The 23,519-nt window shown below is 34.3% G+C and overlaps 1 protein-coding gene across 2 annotated transcripts in view; it reads right to left on the reverse strand.

The window, feature by feature from the left end:
* The window catches only part of EXOC5 (exocyst complex component 5), a 47,353-nt gene that overhangs the window by 5,125 nt on the left and 18,709 nt on the right, over nucleotides 1-23,519 (reverse strand). For both annotated transcript variants that reach the window (XM_027111355.1, XM_027111356.1), the window contains 8 exons: nucleotides 20,204-20,313; nucleotides 19,652-19,696; nucleotides 19,412-19,552; nucleotides 18,340-18,422; nucleotides 16,596-16,805; nucleotides 15,156-15,303; nucleotides 4,761-4,869; nucleotides 1,124-1,244 (listed from right to left, as the gene is read on the reverse strand). In XM_027111355.1, the coding sequence (XP_026967156.1) occupies nucleotides 1,124-1,244; nucleotides 4,761-4,869; nucleotides 15,156-15,303; nucleotides 16,596-16,805; nucleotides 18,340-18,422; nucleotides 19,412-19,552; nucleotides 19,652-19,696; nucleotides 20,204-20,313 (967 nt within the window). The remainder of the gene's footprint in view (nucleotides 1-1,123; nucleotides 1,245-4,760; nucleotides 4,870-15,155; nucleotides 15,304-16,595; nucleotides 16,806-18,339; nucleotides 18,423-19,411; nucleotides 19,553-19,651; nucleotides 19,697-20,203; nucleotides 20,314-23,519) is intronic.

The following is a 23,519-nucleotide window of genomic DNA, read 5'->3' on the forward strand; positions in this document are numbered from 1 at the left end:
CACACACACACACACACACACACACACACACACACACACACACACACCACACACACACTATAATTTGCTCCCCAATCCAAGAAGCATATAACTGGTAAAGTAATTATTTAGTATTCACTAAGCCCAATTCATTACAATAGTCATGCTAGGAAAAATTAACCCGTTAAAAGAGAAGGAAGAGGAGGATTTAGATTTATTACTTTCATCTGTGAGGAGACATCCCTTTAGAATATAAATATGTGATTTTGAAATTCTGAAATTATTTGCTTTCCTTTTTAATTAAATTTCTGGTATTTCAGTAAGAAAAATCACAAAGTCTTGAGAATATAGCAAATTATACTAATTAAAATTTGCAGACTAACACCCAATTCAATTGTATTTAGCTTTCCTATATTAAAAAAAACGAAAAACAAAACCAACTTGGTAGCCATATTTACCTTCTGAATATTACCTAAATGTCAAAAAAACACCCAAAATATTAAAGAATATGCAACCCTAATAATTACGTGAATTCTTTGTTATGTGACATTAGAGCTCTTTAAAAAGTAAATTTCCTTTCAAAATGTGATTCAGGGATCACAAGTAATCTTTATCTTTGAGATCATTTCTAGACTAATTATTTCTTGGCATATCAACGCTTATACAAAATGTCTAGAATTTTATCTTCTATATGAATATTCTTCCTCTTTAATTATAGTACTACACATACAATTTTAAAAATCACGTTCACATATACACTACCTTATTTAATCCTCACATGCTTTAAAAGTTCACATAAATTGATAGGAAGATATAAACCAAACCTCATTTAATGCCTCATCAAAACCTGTCCTATTAATCTCATAAAATTGTTATTGTACATCTTTTTATTATAATAAGTGGGAAAAAGCTAGAAGTTGTCTTTCATATCAGATTTAGGTTTATGACACATTCAGTAAACCAAAATTAATACCACAGAAGGAAAACAGGAAGGCAAGGAAGAGGAAAAGGGCTTTTACTTATTTCACACCCTCCTGTTCCTGTTTATGTTTTAACAAATATCTATTACTTTTAAATTTTAACAAGAAGTAGAATACTATAATATTCATTGAAACACCAATGAAAATCAGACAATTTGACTAACCTTATTAGTGGCATAAGGTGATCATTAAACTGCTTGTCAAAAAGATGAAAAATAGTATTGGCCTGGTGCACAACATCCAAAAAATAGAGATTTGCATTCCTAGAATCTGAAGAAGGAATTCCTAAAGTTGGAAGGCATGTATATGTTAGAATCATATTAAAGAAATTCATGTAAGCAACAGAAAAAAGAATGTGGTTTTATATATACAACATGCATAAAAGTAACTGCTGTTTCATTAAATCAGCAATAATTTTTGTGGACAGAAGAGTAAAATTAAGCTTGTTAATAATTTAATAAAATTCATCCAAAGCTTTTACATCCAAATTTTCACTATCTACTCGTCTTCATTATTTGTGGAGATAAATAAAAAATAAATCAATCAATAAATGAATCATCTTGGACTATACCTTCTCCTTCCCTTTTCTGCCCTCTTATGCGCAATGATTCATGAGCCATGAATACACTTCTATCATTTTTCTTATAACCATTTTTCTTATAACCAGGCCTCTTTACCTCTGATAACAGTTAAAATAATTTTCTTATTAGTATCCTGGTTCAAATCTCCTTATCTTTTATGCTATATATTGTTGCCATAATAATGTATTTAACATATTTCACTCACCATGTTCTCTACTATTTCCTCAAAAATAATTCAAAGTCTCCTCACTGTCAAAATAATAAATTCCAGATTTTCAGCACTGTATTCAAGCCACTTCACATTCTGACCCCAAAACAGACAGCTGGTCTCTCCAGATTTGTTTCCTCTCTTGTAAGAGAGTAATAGTTAAACTCTAAGGTCCCTACTAACCACAGACATTTATGTTTCTAGCTAAAGTTCAAAGACATAAGGGGCTAGGAAAAATACTCACAGAAAATGAGAAAACAAAAGTTTAATACCTAGAGTTCTTTAGAGGAGGAGGACTTTTTTCGAAGTTTTAAAAATGGAAAATAAAGGTGTTTTATTTTCCCATAAACGACAAAATCACCAACTGATAAGAAAATTAAAGGCTCCAACACAAATTTACAAGAGAAAAAAAATAAAGTCAATACACATGTAGAAAATACTAATCCTTGCTATTAATGAAAGACATGAAAAGGCAATAGTGATGTACATTTTTAACCACTAAATTATTAAAGTTTTTAAAGAATATTCAGTGGTGTGCAGAAAAGCTGGAATAATCATACATGCCAGCAGCAGTATAGATTAGTGGGGAAAAACCCCTTAGGAAAATCGTTTATACGTATAAAAATTTTTTAAATTTGCAATACACTTTGATCTGGTAATTTCACTTCCAGAATTTTATCCAAAGAAAATAATTCAAAATAAGGAAAACACTTTAAGCTCTACAATTGTTCACTGTAGCATTATTTATACTACTAAATTGCTGAAAAGATCCAAGATGTCTAATAATAGGGGGTGGTTAACTTTATAATATATATGCACGACAGAATTTTATAAAATCATTAGAAATAACAGCAGTATGTACTAACTAAATAGCTGCATGGAAAATGTTTATGAGTATAAGGGACATTCTCATCCTACCGGGAAATTTTTTAAGCCCTTCCAAATTATGAATACTGCTATTAAAATGAATAAGCTAGGCTTCCATACTAGGTAAAGAACAACTCCTTCATACCATATAGAATCAAATTCATGTTACTTTTTTATTATCTTCTTTAATCTTCACATCTTTGAGGTGGATATTATTATCCCAATACAAATAACCACATTAGCTTATTTGTAAATGGCAAATGTTAAATACTTGATGTCAAGTTTCTGCTGTATTGGGTGGAGTAGGGGGGAAGCAGGCTACAAATGCTTATCTATGTCCTGCAGGTTAAAAAAAAAAAAAGGGTAAGAATAAACCACAAGGTTACTGAATTATGGGTAATTCTGCTTCAACCTTAGAAACTTTATGGAATGAAGTTATATACAAACATTTTTGAGCATGTGCTATGTGCTTTCTAGGTGCTAGCCTATAATGGCAATTAAGACAGATAAGATTCTTAAGACAGGTAAGATTCCCGTGAAGTTCACTATTCAAGAGAACTTACATGCTGTTCTCTCTACTTAAAATACTCTTTCTCCAAATATTCAATTTACTCCTTCACTTCATTCAGCTCTCTGGTTCATGTCTCCTCAGAGAGGCCTTTTCTGACCAGCCTTTCTAAAAAAGCCCTCTGCCCCTGAATTCCCCATCCTACCTCCCATTACTATTCTCTATTCCTTACTCAATTTTATTTTTATTCATTGCACTTACTAGTCATTTGTCTATCTGTTCCACAAGAATGTAAGCTGCATGAGTACAAGGTTAAGGACTTAATAAGCATGTGTTCAATGAATGAATTCTGGTGAGTGAGGCAGATATTAACAAGTGAAAATTTCATTGTAACAAGTGCTATGAAAAAAGTTAATTCAATGATGAAATAATGTGTAACTAGGCTGGGAAAGGGGTGTCACTTTAGCTAGGTCGATCAGCAAAGGCCTCTCTAAGAATGTAGCCCCTTAGCTAAGATCAGAAGGGTGAAAAGCCAGACATGAGAAGAGCTGAAGGAAAAGGATTGGGGGGTAGGGAGATACCAAGTGCAAAGAACCTGAGTGAGGAAAATGAATGAAGGCCAAAGGGGCTGGGGTAGTGAGGGGAAATGCAATATGAGATGAAGATGAATATATAAGAGGAGGCCAGATCAAAAGCTATACTTTCATAAAGAGTTTTTTGTTGTTTTTCCCCTAAGAGTAACAGGAAACCACTAAAGGGTCTTAAGCAAGAAATTTTAAGACCCTTGAATTTATAACATAACTGTTACATGGAGTCAGTTATTTGGAAAGGTAAGAATGTACACAAAGAGACCAGTTAGGAATGGATAGAGATGATGATCTTTAAATCAGGGTGGCATCAGCAAAAATGGAGAAAAGTAGACGAATTTGAGTTATGTTTCGCAGTATACAGACAGGATTTGCTAATAGACTGGCTATCAGGTTTGATGAAAAGAAGAATTATGATAACTCCGGGGTTTGGGCCTTGAGCAAACAGTAAATAGTAATGCCTTTTAAAGACATGGAAAAGAAGGGGAAAGGAAGTTTAGGTGGAAGATAAAGAGTTTCATTTGGGATATATTAAATTTGAGATGCACACAGAACAGGTGAGAGAGGTCAAGGAGGCAACTGAATTAATGGGACTGGAATTTAGGGAAGAAGTCATTATTATCCTATTAATACCAGTAAACCCAGAAGACCAAAAAGAAAAAAATTTATATGAATCTATTCCTCTCCAGGCTTATTTTGAAAAGGCTTACTTTCCTTTCTAAATCTTACTTTACTCAACTGTCTCAACCAGAATTGCTGTCACTTCCATTTCTGCTCCTTTGGCATTTCATAGCTTACAGCATTGTATTACATTCTTCCATTCACTGTAGTGACTCATGTAGCCCTGGTCAATGTAAGCAATATGAGAACTGTGTCTTTCTGTAGCTTCTAGCATCTGACAAATCCTTGTTACAGAAGCTCAAAAAGCATTTTGTTGCACTGAACTGCTTTTGACAGAGTTGAATGTATATAAAACAACATTATGCATAGTTTAACCAAATAGGATCAAAGGAATTTAACACGAAGTGTAACACAAATAAATATACTTACCAGCAAGTCCTGTTTCCAAGGCATAATCAATATGTTCAATACATAAAAATTCCACAAGAATGGTAAAAATTCTAAAGGCATTCCTTGGTAAATCAGAAGGATCAGAGAGCTTTAAAAACAAAAACCAAATACATCATTCCTCAAGTTTACCTTTAAAAAAAGGCAATACTTTTTTTTTTTTTTAGCAATCAACTTTGTATAAGACATAGTCAGTATTCAGGTATCAAAATGATAACTTAAAACTCTTCCTGCCCACCCAAAATGCCTTTCTCATATACATACAGTTACAATGCTCCGTGTCTGTCTACAACTCTCCTGGCTTAGACTAGATCAATGTTTTTCTGACCTGGATTGTAACCCATTAGTGGACTGTGACAAGAAAGAAAGAGAGAAAAGAAGAGAGAACCAATAGAAAATAATGTCTAAAGTACACATTAAAACCAAATATGTTTTAATGAAATAAACACATATAAACATAACATACACACACACATAAATACATATAATAAATGTACACTCAACTGCCATGTAAAGTGCCTTTTTTATTGTGAGTCACAGTAAAAGAATTTTGAGAGCCACCAAATGAACAAATGCTATTCTAGTAAAACTCAGAACAAAAAGGATTCTTTATTTTATTGGAGGGTGGGGATGGGAAATCAATAACAGGCACACTATAAAATACGACAGGCTCAAATCCCACTTTCATCACTTCCTGGTTGAGTGAACCCTTGAGATGTTATTTAACCCCACCAAGCCTCAATTTCTTCATCTGTAAGGTAGGAATAATATTAATAGTACTTATATCCTAGCCTTGAGGTGAAAATAAAGTATGAAAATGCATGTAAGGTATTTTTAGCTCAGTGTTTGGCATATAATAGGTTCACAATAATAAATTTTCATTTTGATGTTGATGTTGCTGCTGCTGATTAACTACTTAGTAAAGGGATTATTAGTAATTATGCTGAGAAAATTAAATCCCTCTTTAAAAGTTAGAAAATTACCTCTCAACTTCTTATAACTGCTTCCTATATTATTTATCAATTGATTGTTGCCTACTTGTAGTCTCCATTTGTGATCCACTCTCAGAGTAATGGGCACTGAAGTGCATAACCCACTTTAAATTCCCTAAATCTCTACTGATTATAAATACTAATTTGGTATTACTCAATTCCCTTCCTGGTCTTCTTAATACAATCCTAACCTTTACCCTTCATCAGTCTCTCTACCACAACCCTCACTTTCCTTCTTTGCTCACTGATGCTTAACAAATGCCCTTAGCAAGCCACAAAGAATAAATTTAATTTTTCACATTCCTCCTTTCTACATCCGTACATTCATGCATAACTCATTGAAGAGGTAGACTGAATATGTGTAAGGATATAAAAGACATAAACAACACTGTTAATCAACTGGATCCAACTGACATTCATAGAATACGCTATCCAACAACATCAGGATATACATTTTCTTTAAGTATTCATAAAACACTTACCAAGATGGATCATATTCTGGGCTAAAAAACAAGTCTTGATAAATTTAAAATGGATTCATATCACACAAAGTATGTCCTCTAACCACAACGGAATCAAATTTAAATCAATAACAGAAAGACATCTAAAAAATCCCCTAATATCTGGAAATGAAATAACACACTTCTAAGCCACTCTTGGGCCAAAAGAAATCAAAAGGGAAATTTAAAAGTATTTTGGACTGAATGAAAATAAATACAACAAATTAAAATTTGTGGTATGCAGCTAAAGCAGTACCTTAAAGGGAAATTTATAAGACTAAATGCCTATATTAGAAAATAAGAAAGGTCTCTAATCAATGTCTCACCTCCACCTTAAAAAACTAGAAAAAGAAGGGGAAATGAAACCCAAGTAAGCAGAAAGAAAAGACGTAATAAAGAGTGGAAATCAATGAAATACAAAACAGAAAACAGAAAAGTCAATGATACCAAAAGCTGATTCTCTGGGGAAACCAATAAAACTGATAAACCTCCAGCCAGAATGATCACACACACAAAAATACCAATCATCAAAAATGAATAAGAGACATCGCTAAAGATTCTACAAACGTTAAAAAGATAATAAGCTACTATATATAAAATAAACAACAAGGTCCTACTGTAAAGCAGAGGGAACTATATTCAATATCTTGTAATAACCTATATTGAAAAAGAATATATATATTATATATATTATGTATCTATAACTGAATCACTTTGCTATACACCAGAAACTTAACACTGTAAACAAATTATACTTCAATTAAAAATCACACACACACACACAAAATCCACTGACCATAAAAAAAAGATAATAAGGCAATACCATGAACATCTTAATCCCAATAAATTCAACAATTTGTGTGAAATATACAAATCTTAAAAGACACAAACTACCAAAACTCACTTAAAAAGAAACAGGTAACTAAAATAGCTCCATATCTACTAGAGAAGTTAATTTGTAGTTTAAAACCCTCACAAAGTTAAAAACTGCAGGCCCAAATGACTTCACTGGTGAGTTCTACCAAATATTTAAGGAAAATATAACACCAATTTTACATAAACTCTTCCAGAATATTGAAGAGGAAGGAACACTTTCCAACTTATTCTATGAGGCAAACATTACCCTGATACCAAAACTACACAAAGACATTATGAGAAAAAAATATGTACACATCAATACCCCTCTTGAAGGCAAACACAAAAATTCTTAACAAAAGTTTAGCAAACCTAATCCAACCATACATAAATAGGATAATACGTGATGACCAATGGGGTTTATCAAAGGAATGCAAGGTTAACATTTGGAAATCAATGTAATCCAACCACATTAACAGAACAACAAAAAAAGCATTTGACAAAGTCTAACATCTAATCCTTATAAAAACACCCAGAAAACTAGGAATAAAAGAATTTCATCAATCTGATAAACAGCATCTATGAAAAACAAATGGGACCTAATTAAACTTAAAAGATTTTGCACAGCAAAGGAAACCATAAACAAAACTAAAAGACAACCTACAGAATGGGAGAAAACATTTACAAATGATGCGACTAACAAGGGATTAATTTCCAAAATATACAAACAGCTCATAAAGCTCAATAACAAAAAAACCAACAACCTAATCAAAACATGGGCAGATGACCTAAATAGACATTTCTCCAAAGAAGACATACAGATGGCCAAGAGGCACATGAAAAGATGCTCGACATCGTTAATTATTAGAGAAAGGCAAATCAAAACTACAATGAGGTATCACCTCACACCAGTCAGGATGGCCATCATCAAAAAGTCTATACATAATAAATGCTGGAGAGGGTATGGAGAAAAGGAAACCCTCCTACACTGTTGGTGGGAATGTAAATTGGTAAACGTAAATTGCAGTCACTATGGAGAACAGGATGGAGGTTCCTTAAAAAACTAAAAATAGAATTACCATATGATCCAGCAATCCCACTATTGGGCATATATCCAGATAAAACTATAATTCAAAAAGTTACATGCACCCCTATGTACATAGCAGCACTATTTACAATAGCAACACATGGAAACAACCTAAATGTCCTTTGACAGATAAATGGATAAAGATGTGGTGTGTGTATAAATTTATATATATATATATATATATATACACACACACACACAATGGAATACTAGTTAGCCATAAAAAGAAGGAAATAATGCCATTTGCAACATGTATGGATCTAGAGACTATCATAGTAAGTGAAGTAAGCCAGACAGAGAAAGACAAATCTCATATGATATACCTTATATGTGGAATCTAAAAGAAAAAGAAACGACACAAACGAACTTATTTCCAAAACAGAAAGAGACTCACAGACACAGAAAACAAGCTTATAGTTACTGAAGGGGAAAGCGGGATGCGAGAGGGATAAATTAGGAGGCTGGGATTAACATATACACACTATTATGTATAAAACAGATAACCTGGGCTTCCCTGGTGGCGCAGTGGTTGAGAGTCTGCCTGCCGATGCATGGGACACGGGTTCGTGCCCCGGTTCGGGAAGATCCCACATGCTGTGGAGCGGCTAGGCCCGTGAGCCATGGCCGCTGAGCCTGTGCGTCCGGAGCCTGTGCTCCGCAACGGGAGAGGCCACAACAGTGAGAGGTCCGCATACCACAAAAAAAAAAACAACAACAGATAACCAACAAGGACCTACTGTATAGCATAGGGAACTATATTCAATATTAAGTAATAACCTATAAGGTTACATATTTATATGTATACATATATATGTATACATATCGCTGTGCTGTACACCTGAAAGTTACACGATATTGTAAATCAACTATATGTCAATAGGGGCTTCCATGGTGGTGCAGTGGTCAAGAATCTGCCTGCCAGTGCAAGGGACAGGGTTCAAGCCCTGTTCTGGGAAGATCCCACATGCCACGGAGCAACTAAGCCCACGCACCACAACTACTGAGCCTGGGCTCTAGAGCCCTCGAGCCACAACTACTGAAGCCCGCGCACCTAGAGCCCATGCTCCGCAACAAGAGAAGCCACCACAATGAGAAGGCTGTGCACCTCAACAAAGAGTAGCCCCTGCTCGCCACAACTAGAGAAAGCCCGTGCACAGCAACGAAGACCCAACACAACCAAAAATAAATAAATAAATTTTAAAAACCTATGCGTCAATAAAAAAAAATTAAAAAAAAGAAAAACCTACAGTTAGCATTATATTAATAATAAAGACAAGAATAATGCAGGGTATAGGGAGGGTGGGAGGGAGAAGCAAGAGGGAGGGGATATGTGGATATATGTATACGTATAGCTGATTCACTTTGTTATACGGCAGAAACAAACACACCAGTGTAAAGCAATTATACTCCAATAAAGACGTTTAAAAAAAAGATTAAAAAACAAACAAACAAAAAGAATAATGCAAGGTGTATGCTCTCGCCACTTATAGTCAGCATTGTACTGGAGGTTCTCACCAGGGCAATAAGGCAAGAGACAAAACAACAGGCATCTATATTGAAAGGAATAAGTAAAACTGACTTTATTGGCAGAAAACATGATATTCTATACAGAAAATCCTGTGGAATCTACAAAAAATGCTATTAGAATAAGCGAGTTTAGTCAGGTTGCAGGTACAAAATCAACATATAAAACTCAACTGTATTTGAGAACTCAATATTGCTAAGACGTCAATTCTCCACAAACAGAACTATAGATTCAAAGCAATTCCAGTCAAAATCCCAAACTTTTTTTTCCCCAGAAAATGAAAAATTGATTACCAGACTTATATGAAAACGCTTTCTATGGTAATGTTAGAGGACTCACACTACGTTATTCAAGATTTATAGTTACAGTGATCAAAACAGTGTAGTATTAAACTTCCAGAAGAAAACATAGGCAGTACATAGGTCTTAGCGATATTTTTTTGGATCTGTCTCCTCAGGAAAGGGAAACAAAAGCAAAAATAAACAAACGGGACACAAACTTAAAAGCTTTTGCACAACGAAGGAAACCATCAACAAAACAAAAAGGCAACATACTGAATGGGAAAAGATATTTGCAAATGATATGCAAGATAAGGGGTTAATATCCAAAATATATAAAAAAACTCATACAACTCAATATCCAAAAAAAAACCTGATTAAAAAATGGGCAGAGAATCTGAACAGACATTTCTCCAAAGGAGACAAACAGATGGCCAACAGGCAGATGAAAAGATGCTCAACATCACTGATCATCAGAGAAATGCAAATCAAAATCACAATGAGATACCATGTCACACCTCATACAGAATGGCTATCAAGTCTACAAACAAATGTTGGCAAGGATGTGAAGAAAAAGAACCCTGTACAATGTTAGTAGGAATGTAAACATTCCTACTGGAATGTTGAAAACATTCCACTATGAAACATTGAAATGTTGAAAACATTTTCCACTATGAAAAACAGTATGGAGGTTCCTCAAAAAACTGAAAATAGAACTACCATATGACCCAGCAATTCCATACCTGGGTATATATCTGAAAAAAACAAAAACACTAATTCCAAAAGATACATGCACCCCAATAGTCAGAGCAGCATTATTTACAACTGCCAAGATACAGAAGCAACCTACGTGTCCATCAGCAGATGAATGGATAAAGAAGATGTGGTATATATATACACAAGGGAATACTGCTCAGCCATTAAAAAAAATGAAATTTTGCCATTTGCAGCAACATGGATAGACTCGGAGGGCATTATGATAAGTGAAATAAGTCATACAGAAAAAGACAAATACTGTATGATATCACTTATATGTGGAATCTAAAAAAATGCAACGGACTAATGATACAACAAAAAAGAAGCAGACTCACAGATGCAGAGAACAAACTAGTGGTTACAGAGCAGGGGGGCAGGGGGCAATGTAAGGGTTGGGGAGTGGCAGGCAGAAACCACTGGGGTAAGATAGGCTCAAGGTATTGACAATGTGGGGAATATAGCCAATATTTTCTAATAACTGTAAATGGAAAGTAACCTTTCAAAATTGTTGAAAATTTTTAAAAATATGTATTTTTTTAAAAAGAAAGAAAACTTAAGGAAATAAACAAAAGAAAGAAAATATAAAAGGAAATCTTTGTGACCTTAGGTTAGGCAAAGATTCCTTAAATATGATACCAAAAATACCTCCCATAACAGAAAAGTGTTAAATTGGATATCATCAAAATTAATAACTTCCATTCTTTGAAATACTCTTTAGATATGAAAAAGACAAGCCACAGACTGAAAGAAAACATGTGTAAATCATATATCGAATAAATGAATTTTAACCAGATATACAACTGTCAAAAAATAAGAAAACAGACAACCCAATTTTAAAAAACGCACGCAAAATACACCAAATAATATACATGAATGGCAAATAAATGCAAGAAAAGATGCTCATCTTTAGTCATTAGGAAAATGCCAACTAAAACCATAATAAGGTATCATTACATACCTTATTAGACTCTAAAATAAAGACTGATCACACCAAATGTTGGAAATTATGTGGAACAAATGCAACTCTCTCATATACTGCTGGTAAGAATGTCAAACGAAACAACTTTGAAAAACAGTTTGGCAGTTTCGTAAAAAGAATTACCATATCACATCATATAGCTACTCAGGAGAAATGAAAGCATATGTCTGCATAAAGACATATGCATGAATATTCACAGCAACTTCATTTGTAATAGTCAAACACTGGAGCCAATCTAAACTGCCATCAATAGGTAAATGGATAAACAAATTGTGGCATATTCATTAAATAAAATACTACTCAGCAATAGAAGAACATACTAATTAATACACACGAATGAATTTCAAAATATTTATGCTGAGTTAAAGAATCCAGAAACACATGTATACACTATAATATACTATAACCCCATTTATTAAAAATTCTAGAAAATTAATCAATTTCTTGAAAAATCCTATTTAGCTTTCAAGACTCAGTACTGAAGCATCCCCTTCTTTTTGAAAACTAATCTGCAGTGAAGCAGATCAGCAGTTGCCCAAGGACAGAAATAGAGGCGAAAGGGAGATTTTAAAAGGGCAGAAGGAAACTTTTGGAGGTGATGGATCTGTTCATTATCTTGACTGCGTTACAGTTTCACAAATGTACACATAATTTACCAAAGTTATCAAATTGTACAGTTCAAATACATGCAGCTTATTGAATGTCAATTATATCTCAAAGTTACTAAGTTTTTTAAAAAGAAAGGAAAAAAACACCAATCTGCTCATTACACTGCTCTTTTTAATATCCTTTAAAGTTTCCATCATCACCTAACAAGGTCAAGTCCAAATTTCTAAGTATGGCATACAAAGAGTTTTTGTCTACATTTTCAACCTCCTGACTTATTACTCTCCCCATATCCTTTTTTAGTTCAAGCATTTCATACTGCGTGTTTGATATCTGTATGTCTTTGTGTACGTAATTTTCTGTATTCCTGAAACAGCCTGCCAGAATCATCCTCTTGAAGATATCCTATTTAGCTTTCAAGATCCAGACCTCAAATGTCTCCTCCGTTTTAAAATCTTTCCTGATACTCTTTCTCAATTCCTTAACCAGGCAGAGCTGGTTGTTTCCTCTTTGGTCCCAGCAGTGTTTACCTACCTTGCACTAATTCTTTATATGTCTACCTCTTTTCTCCACACTATTCAAAAGTAATGTAAATGTCTTGTATTTATAACCTCAATGCCTAACATGGCAGATGGTACAAAGTAAACACAAAATAATGTTTGTTGGATCAGACTACAATGAATTAAACTGATTTTCAATCTCATGACTTTCCAGACAGAAGATCATGATTTAGACCTAGTTGCTGTGATTCAAATAAATATGTTAAAGGCTTCATGTTTGATGATCCGATGCTTTAGAAACATTTTAATATATTTCCAGTATTCAGAAAAGTACAGATATTACTGTACCAAATATACCCATCACCTACCCAGACGTGTCATATCTTAACATTTCTCCAAATGTACTTCAGATTTTCTTCCTTTTGGGGGGCAGGAGTTGTCCAACATTATACATATAGATAACGTCCCTTGGGTATTCCTCCCAAGGCAACCACTACTCTGAAGTTGTTTATCACACCCATGCTTATGTATGCTCCTGAATAATATAAAGTATTGTTTTACTTTTTAAAATTTTATGTTGTGGTATACTGAATATATCTTTTCCCCATTTTGCTCTTTTCACTAAACATTGCATTTTTGAGATTTATTCATGCTGATGATACATGTAACTCTAGTTTAGTCATTTAAATTGGTATATAGTTTTCTAGTATATGAACAATGTTAGTTTATCAATCCTCTTTACAGCACACTTTGTTTCTAATTTTTCACCACAACAAACAACATAGCTTATGATGTCAGACATGTCATGTGCACCTACAAATTTCTCTAAGGAATTAACAAATTACTCTCCAAAGTATACCAATTTTTACTTCCATTGGCAGTGTATGAGAACTTCTATTGCTCCACACCCTTACCAATACTTAGTATCAACAGACTTCTTAATTTTTGCCAACCTATTGAGAATGACAGTATTTTCCCTGTTTTAAGTTTCATTTCCCCACTAGTGAGACTGAATATCTTATTGATAATTTATATTTTCTGTATTTATGTGTAGCCTTTGACTTGTTTTCTATTGATTTATATTTATATGTATAATTTTTATTGATTTACTATCAATATAAGTATATAGACAATATACATCAGAACAAATAAAAAATTAAGACTGCCTCAACTCTCAACTTCATACTTAAGAAGTATGTACCTCAGTTTCTTCCTCTGTAAAACAGGAATAATAACCTCACAGAAATGTTACAATGATTAAATGAGTTAATAACATACCTAAACTGCTTGGAATAGTGCCTGGAACATAGTATGTGGTATACAATTATTAACCACTAATATTTGTTTTATAAATCTTCTGCTAGTGGGCTTCCCTGGTGGTGCAGTGGTTGAGAATCTGCCTGCTAATGCAGGGTACACGGGTTCCTGCCCTGGTCTGGGAGAATCCCACATGCCACGGAGCAACTAGGCCCGTGAGCCACAACTACTTAGCCTGCGCGTCTGGAGCCTGTGCTCTGCAACAAGAGAGGCCACGACAGTGAGAGGCCTGCGCACAGCGATGAAGAGTGGCCCCCGCTTGCCACAACTAGAGTAAGCCCTTGCACAGAAACGAAGACCCAACACAGCCAAAAATAAAAATAAAAAATTAAAAGAAGGCTCGACATTTAAAAAAAAAAATCTTCTGCTAGTCATATTGGTTGCAAATACCTTCTCAGAGGCTGTGACTTATTTGTTACTTTGTCAAAGTATGTTTGTGGAAAAAATTCTAATTTTTTTTTTTTTTGCGGTAAGTGGGCCTCTCACTGTTGTGGCCTCTCCTGTTGCGGAGCACAGGCTCCGGACGCGCAGGCTCAGCGGCCATGGCTCACAGGCCCAGCCGCTCCACGGCATGTGGGATCTTCCCAGACTGGGACACGAACCCGTGTCCCCTGCATCAGCAGGCGGACTCTCAACCACTGCGCCACCAGGGAAGCCCAGAAATTCTAAATTTTAATGGAGTCAACTTTTCCTTTCCTTTGATATCTGTGTTCTTAAATATCCTTCTCTCCCTAATGCTCTATTTCTTTATAAGATAGGTCTAACTTTCCCTTTCATATTTTGATTTAATATCTCACTAAAGAAAATTTGACACGCTCAACTTTAAAATTATGTTAAAATATACTTCTAAATAACTTAAAAATAATTCTGTTCCCCAAGCAAAAATCCTATTTTTTTATTACAATAAACAATTGTTCCTAACCAGAGAAAAATTAAAATACACAACTATATACAAATAAAATAAATTTACAATTACTCTTACCCTATGACATCTTTCAAAGGCTTGCTTGGTTTCTTGTAAAAGATTAACCACCACTTCTTGGGATAGGAAAGTCTCTCCATGAGTATCGATACTTGGTCCCAGTGGTAAGTTGGTACGCTGTCTAATTCTCTCTTTCAAATCTTGAATACTAGTGCATAATACCAACAAATGAAAAAAGAACACTACTATACATAGATTTCAATTTTAAATACTCTCAAACTTAGTATACATGAACTAAGAAAAAGAAAGAAGAAAGAAAAATAGACCAACAGCCAGGAAACCTAAAACTTCTAATTTCAGTAAGTAGTTCTGTAAAGTGAAGCAAGCATTAATCTCTAAACAGAAGATGTTCGTCTGAAAATGAGTAGATTTGGAGTTATTATCTCTAAAGTCTCTTTCAACTCTACAATTCTGACTCAGTAGCCCAAAACTCCTTGTCTGGTTTCCTTAGGAAGTGGGCTTTTCCAAATAAGTTAATATTCCAGATAACTAAATGGTCCTGCTTAAAACAAACTTTAAAATTTTAAAGATTTTTAAACATATTAACCCTTTAAACATATTGTACATTTCATTATTATTAAACATAATTTAGCTTTTCTCAATGACTGAGGGTCATTAAGAACTTTTATTACATGATAGTATCTTTAGAAAATTACTTTATTTTTTGGTCCTAGAATATATAGCTCCAGACTGTGAACTAATTTTTCAAAAAATTCTTATGATTGTTTTTTAGATTTTCTCTTTTACTTGCTACTGCCTTTGAGATGTCACTTCTTATTCCTAATTATAATCTCTCCATGATCATTATTTAATATATGACAAACTGGGAAACAAGAAAATGATTTGGGTGTGCATTATGTGAACTGTCAACTCTGATTATATGGCTCCACAGAGGTCATTCTGATTCATCCAAAAATCAACTCAATTCCAGATAGTTGAGATCTAGATAACTGAGTTGCCACCAATTCTTACAGCAAATCATTTAATTTTATTCTAGTAGGTAAGTACATTCACGTTTTAATGTATTACTTAAATAATTTTATGCCCAAGTCATGAAAAAGCTCAGGGTACAAAATTGTGATCTGCATTTTTTTTTTAACCACACCTGCAATAGCAGCAATAAAACAATGTGCTTCCTAGTCAATAACCTGGAATAATTTACTCAGTCTAAAAAAAGGAAGGAAGGAAGGCAGGCAGGAAGGGCGCGAGGGAGGAACTCTTTACGGTACTAGTATTCTGCTTTACATTTTAATAATGTTATGTAGGAACATTTCAACATGTGACTTGAAGGAAAGGATTTGATGAATGGTGTAAACAAACTGAATTAAAAAAATTCTTCACAGAAAATTCTAATGACTATCAATATTTCACAAGTTTGTCCAAATATAATAGCTTTTAATATCTTTAGTTTTAACTATAACATTTAACAAAAACACTTACCCTCCTGTGCCAATCGATCTCTTTTGATGGTTTTTTGAATCATAATAGCGCTGTAGGATCATAGCACTTCTGCTTTTCAAATATCCAGTCTCCACTTCAATATAGTTCTCCAAATAGGAAATGAAAATGGACTTGATAAGCTTAGACAAGAAAGTCTGTTTATCAGTACCTAAGTTAAACTCCATCAACTTGCTGGAAAGATTTGTGGTTCTTTTCATGCAAAAGGGAGAAAAAAGATTAATGTATATTGTAGGTATAGTAACAATATTTAAGAAATACATATTTTTATAACGTGACTTTTTAATAACTTATGTTACACCACCATTTCTTAAACCCTGGGAAGTTACTCAGGATGCAGACAGCGACTGTACAGGGTTATATATATTAAGTAGAATGAATATTACAAACAACATCATGGTTTTGAAAACTACCATAAACTCCTAGAGATGACTCAGGAGAGGAAACTAAGGCAACCAACCAGACTAGAAATGGCAACAGTGGCAGAATGGCTTCAAGTATGCCATTCATGACATGGTACCCAAGTCAAAATATTGAGAAGTCTATGCGCTGTTCATTCTCTTTAGTCTTTGTCCCTGGACTTTCCTCTAATTTTCTGTTTCTCACTGTTGAAGATAGGCTCACAATAGTGCTGTTGCTGAGATGGACTTCCTGATTATAGTTACTTTTGAAAACCCTCTTCTCAAAGCGATGACAAGAAAAGCAATAGAGTTGGAAAAAAAAACTCCACATGAAGCTTCTACAAAGTATAACACTGCCATTTACAAAAGCACAAGACAAATTTTCACATCAGACTTAAGTCTGAAATTGTCATATAAGAGTTTGTCGGGCTTCCCTGGTGGCGCAGTGGTTGAGAGTCCACCTGCCGATGCAGGGGACACGGGTTCGTGCCCCGGTCTGGGAAGATCCCACATGCCGCGGAGCGGCTGGGGCCGTGAGCCATGGCCGCTGGGCCTGTGCGTCCGGAGCCTGTGCTCCGCAATGGGAGAGGCCACAACAGTGAGAGGCCCACATACCGCAAAAAAAAAAATAAAGAGTTTGTCACTCTGGGGGCTTCCCTGGTGGCGCAGTGGTTAAGAATTCACCTGCCAATGCAGGGGACACGCGTTTGAGCCCTGGTCCGGAAAGATCCCACATGCCGCAAAGCAAATAAGCCCATGCATCACAACTACTGAGCCTGTGCTCTAGAGCCCGTGCTCCACAACAAGAGAAGCCACTGCAACGAGAAGCCCGGGCACCACAACAAAGAACAGCCCCCGTTCGCCGCAACTAGAGAAAGCCTGCACGCAGCAACAAAGACCCAACACAGCCAAAAATAAATAAAAATAAAATAAATAAATTTAAAAGAGAGTTTGTCACTCCCTTTCTCAACTTTTAAAGTTTTAACTGCAGATAAATGTAATAATACTAGTTCTTAAAGAAAAGAATTAAAGAATAATGAACTAGCTTACAATTAAAATCAGAAACAAAATTCTCAAGTCTTAAACAAGGTTTTTATATTTCATTAAAGTACATTAATATAAAGCATAATATCCAATTCCTTAAGTTAACATGCTAAGAATGCTGCTCTTGTACAATACTAGTCTATACAGCCGAGTATTTAATGCTAAAAGGTATATTGCTATCTGACAAACTGTTATTCAAAAATACCTGAATACTTCCCCATTTTCTATTTGAAAAAAAGAAAATGTGAGATATTACTATTTTCTAATAATTAAAAATATACCTTGTATATAAATCGTAGAGACTTTTGAGATACTGCTCTGCATCGGACTTCCTACATTCTTCTAACTGGTCTTTCACAAAGCTCTAAAACAAAAAGTCAACATTCTGTCAATTAAGTAAATATTAAATTATATAGTCAATATTTTTTTCTCTAGAATTACTCCACATTCTTGAACTGTTCTAACTTAAAATCCAGTGGAAAAGGCAATGCATAGAAAAGAGACCAATATAAAAAAAAATAGGTTTTTAATTTTTACTGCTTCTCATATTTACTCATACATCTTATCAGTGTTGGGAATAAGCATTAAGAATCTCAAATACCTTGTCTTTTGAAATCTGCCTATCCTGCCTCATGAAGTACATTGGGGAAAAAAAAAAAAATCCCAAAAAACAAAACCTGAAGCTGTATCAATATGGTCAATTCCTTAAAGCAGCTTTTCCCAAACTGTAGTCTAAGTAACACTAGTGTCCTTTGAGACACTACTGTAAAATTGGGAAATGCTGTACATTACATCTCCATTTCTAGAGAATCACAATACATATTAGTATCTTTAAAGGCTATTAAAAGTCCTGAATTGTGTTGTAAAGACAACACTTATTTAATGTTGCTCAATCCATTGGTAAACATAGTTTAGGAAATGTTGCCTTAAAGTACAGAGCTATGGAAGTCAAGGTTGTAAATGAAATTCCTGTTTTCTTTTAATCTTAGTACCATATTATAAAAAATTCTACAGATTGAGCTTGTAATTCCTGTTCAATTTCAAAATGCCATCTATTGGTTAAGGTAAGAAACCAATAAAAATTAAAACTGAGGCTAACCTACCACACAACCTGATACATATGTAATTTCAAACACATCCTCTGATGACACTGAGTGATTAGCACCTTTTTTCTTAGTAAACAACAAAACATTTTTTTTTTTAAAGCATGACACTGTCATTCCTTTCTCCTACACTTAATAAGTGGATTACTATGCCTAAGGATATTATACAAACTAAATTTTAAAAACTTTTAAAACATAGAGGATAAAAATCACATATTGCCTTAAGTACTTAGTCATTGTTTAAAATTACCTGTAGTTTGATTTCAAATACATTTTGAATAAGTTTAGCCAGTACTGTTTCTGGATTACTAAAGATATCTCCAACTTGTTTGTTCACCCGTTGACAGAGTATTGCTGCGTCTTCAAATATATCATTTCTCAAGTAAGCACCCTAAACAGCAGAGGAAATTTACATTGAATATATGATTTTAAAATGCTTTTTAAAAATACAAATTAGCATAAAATACAATAAAGTGTACTGTTATGTTACCTCCTGGCACTGCTTTATATAAACATCAACACAATGGGAATAACCCTAGGAAAAAGAAAGAAATACATATCACTCTTTTGGTTCAATTATAACAATAATAACAACCATGTCAATAAAGAGGTATTATATGTAATAAAGCTATGTCTATGCCTCAATAAATGGCCAACAGTAATAGCTACTCTCTGGTTCCTATATTCCAAACTTAAGGTCAATCTTTCTTGCTTTTGAATTATTTCATCAAATGTTTGACTGAAAAAAAAAATACATTAAATACCCAGAAGGCAGACAATATGATTTTCTATGTCAAACTACATAAAAATTCAGTGATAAAATATTAATCTTATTGAATATAAGATCCTTATTTAAATAATATTACCTAAAATTTAATATCATTTCTGGAGAAAGATACAAATGTACATTCAAATTATTCCAAATAATGAAAATTATCACTGACTCATACAACTGGGGAAAAAGAGAGACTATAATATATAGAATTCATATAACCTCTGTACTCTTTAAGACTAATCTGCATTTTAAACTTTTATTATTTACCTTAAAATGGAGTAAAACAGCTGCTACTTCTCTCATTCTGGAGATTTCACCTCTTCTTTGAGCACCAGTAAACTCCTGTATCAGTTGGCATTCTAAGTCATGGTATTTACCTAAAAATAGAAAGTCATTCAGCTACAATGAGACAAAGTATCCAAGTTATTTATGAGTATATGGTTTCTTTATAAATATAATGACTAGGAATCTAGTTTTCTTTTAAAAGAATTGCAAAAACTATATGAGATTATAGGTAGTGGATCAAAACCCGATAATATACTGTGGTATATAAACATGTATTTTCAAAACCAAAAAATCTTCCCAACTGGTAAAACAGGTGAGCTCCTACAGTGTGACTGCCATTTATCACTGCTATGTAAAAAAGCAGCTGGCTGGCAATATCGTTCTCAATGGTGAAAAACTGAAACCATTTCCTCTAAGATCAGGAACAAGACAAGGTTGTCCACACCCACCACTATTATTCAACATAGTTTTGGAAGTTTTAGCCAGAGCAATCAGAGAAGAAAAAGAAATAAAAGGATTCCACATCAGAAAAGAAGAAGTAAAGCTGTCACTGTTTGCAGATGACATGATACTTTACATAGAGAATCCTAAAGATGTTACCAGAAAACTACTAGAGCTAATCAATGAATTTGGTAAAGTAGCAGGATACAAAATTAATGCACAGAAATCTCTCGCATTCCTATACACTAATGATGAAAAATCTAAAAGAGAAATTAAGGAAACATAGCCATTTACCAACGCAACAAAAAGAATAAAATACCTAGGAATAAACCTACCTAGGGAGACAAAAGACCTGTATGCAGAAAACTATAAGACACTGATGAAAGAAATTAAAGATGATACAAACAACTGGAGAGATACACCATGTTCTTGGATTGGAAGAATCAACAATGTGAAAATGACTATACTACCCAAAGCAATCTACAGATTCAATGCAATCCCTATCAAACTACCAATGGCATTTTTCACAGAACTAGAACAAAAAATTTCACAATTTGTATGGAAACACAAAAGACCCCAAATAGCAAAAGCAATCTTGAGAAAGAAAAACAGAGCTGGAGCAATCAGGCTCCCAGGCTTCAGACTATGCTACAAAGCTACAGTAATCAAGGCGGTATGGTACTGGCACAAAAACAGAAATATAGATCAATGGAACAGGATAGAAAGCCCAGAGATAAACTCACGCACATGTGGTCACCTTATTTTTGATAAAGGAGACAAGAATATAGAGTGGAGAAAAGACAGCCTCTTCAATAAGTGGTGCTGGGAAAACTGGACAGCTACATGTAAAAGAATGAAATTAGAACACTCCCTAACACCATACACAAAAATAAACTCAAACTGGACTAAATACCTAAATGTAAGGTCAGACACTATCAAAACTCTTAGAGGAAAACATAGGCAGAACACTCTATGACATAAATCACAGCAAGATCCTTTTTGACCCACCTCCTAGAGAAATGGAAATAAAAACAAAAATAAACAAATGGGACTTAATGAAACTTAAAAGCTTTTGCACAGCAAAGGAAACCATAAACAAGACAAAAAGACAACCCTCAGAATGGGAGAAAATATTTGCTAATGAAGCAACTGACAAAGGATTCATCTCCAAAATTTACAAGCAGCTCAATATCAAAAAAACAAACAACCCAATCCCAAAATGGGTAGAAGACCTAAATAGACATTTCTCCAAAGAGGATATACAGATTGCCAACAAACACATGAAAGGATGCTCAACATCACTAATCATTAGAGAAATGCAAATCAAAACTACAATGAGGTATCACCTCACACCAGTCAGAATGGCCATCATCAAAAAATCTACAAACAATAAATGCTGGAGAGGGTGTGGAGAAACGGGAACCCTCTTGCACTGCTGGTGGGAATGTGAATTGGTACAGCCACTATGGAGAACAGTATGGAGGTTCCTTAAAAAACTAAAAATAGAACTACCATACTACCCAGCAATCCTACTACTGGGCATATATCCTGAGAAAACCATAATTCAAAGAGTCATGTACCACAGTGTTCATTGCAGCTCTGTTTACAATAGCCAGGACATGGAAGCAACCTAAGTGTCCATCAAGAGATGAGTGGATAAAGATGTGGCACATATATACAATGGAATATTACTCAGCCATAAAAAGAAACGAAATTGAGTTATTTGTAGTGAGGTGGATGGACCTAGAGTCGGTCATACAGAGTGAATTAAGTCTGAAAGAGAAAAACAAATACTGTATGCTAACACGTATCTGTGGAATCTAAAAAAAAAAAAAAAAAGGTTCTGATGAATGTAGGGGCAGGACAGGAATAAAGACACAGGCATAGAGAATGGACTTGAGGACATGGGGAGGGGCAAGGTTAAGCTGGGATGAAGTGAGAGAGTAACACTGACATATATACAGTACCAAATGTAAAACAGATAGCTAGTGGGAAGCAGCTGCGTAGCACAGGGAGATAAGTTCAGTCCTCTGTGACCACCTAGAGGGGTGGGATAGGGAGGGTGGGAAGGAGACGCAATAGGCAAGAGATATGGGGATATGTGTATATGTATAGCTGATTCACTTTGTTATAAAGCAGAAACTTAACATACCATTGTAAAGCAATTATACTCCAATAAAGATGTTAAAAAAAAAAAAAAGCAGCTGCCTGGGAAAAGCCTTCTGGATGTCATTTGTGATAGCAAGAGACAGGAAAAATCTTAAACCTGAATTTATGGAAAGGGTGAGCAGAATTATAAAACACTTTACTAGAGTTCAGATGCCTTTACTACAAACAATGGCAGATTCAATACCAAGGTACACCTTAAGACAACATGTGGTATTTGATTCACTACATTCTTGAGGCTATTACGGTACACTTTTGGGAAAACAGGTGGTCTCTGAACTTCAATGACTTCCCAAAACAGTGACTTAGACTACCACGGGAGCCTGTAAATATAGCAGCTTTTAAAGAAATTCAGAATGATCTGCTTAAAATACAATCCAAAGATCAAGAATCAAGCTATCATGTAAGAAGTTAAATAGGTACCGAAATGGTCATTACGAGCTAGCTTTAAAAAAAGAGAACTACATTATGTCTGTATGTATGAATACAGAAACAATCCCCAAGATACATTGTTAAATTAAAAACACAAGGTATGGAAGCTATTTGTATAGTATGCCAAGAACACAAGGTATGGAAGCTATTTGTATAGCATGCCACCAATTATTTTAAAATAAATGCGGACAGCAGAACTAAATTCTACACATTATATACATGATCTATGTCTTATGCTTGTATATCCATAGAATATTCT

The sequence above is a fragment of the Aethalodelphis obliquidens genome, unplaced genomic scaffold (genome assembly GCF_003676395.1).
Source record: "Aethalodelphis obliquidens isolate GAN/ISIS:26980383/991018 unplaced genomic scaffold, ASM367639v1 scaffold10, whole genome shotgun sequence".
NCBI classification, from domain to species: domain Eukaryota; kingdom Metazoa; phylum Chordata; class Mammalia; order Artiodactyla; family Delphinidae; genus Aethalodelphis; species Aethalodelphis obliquidens.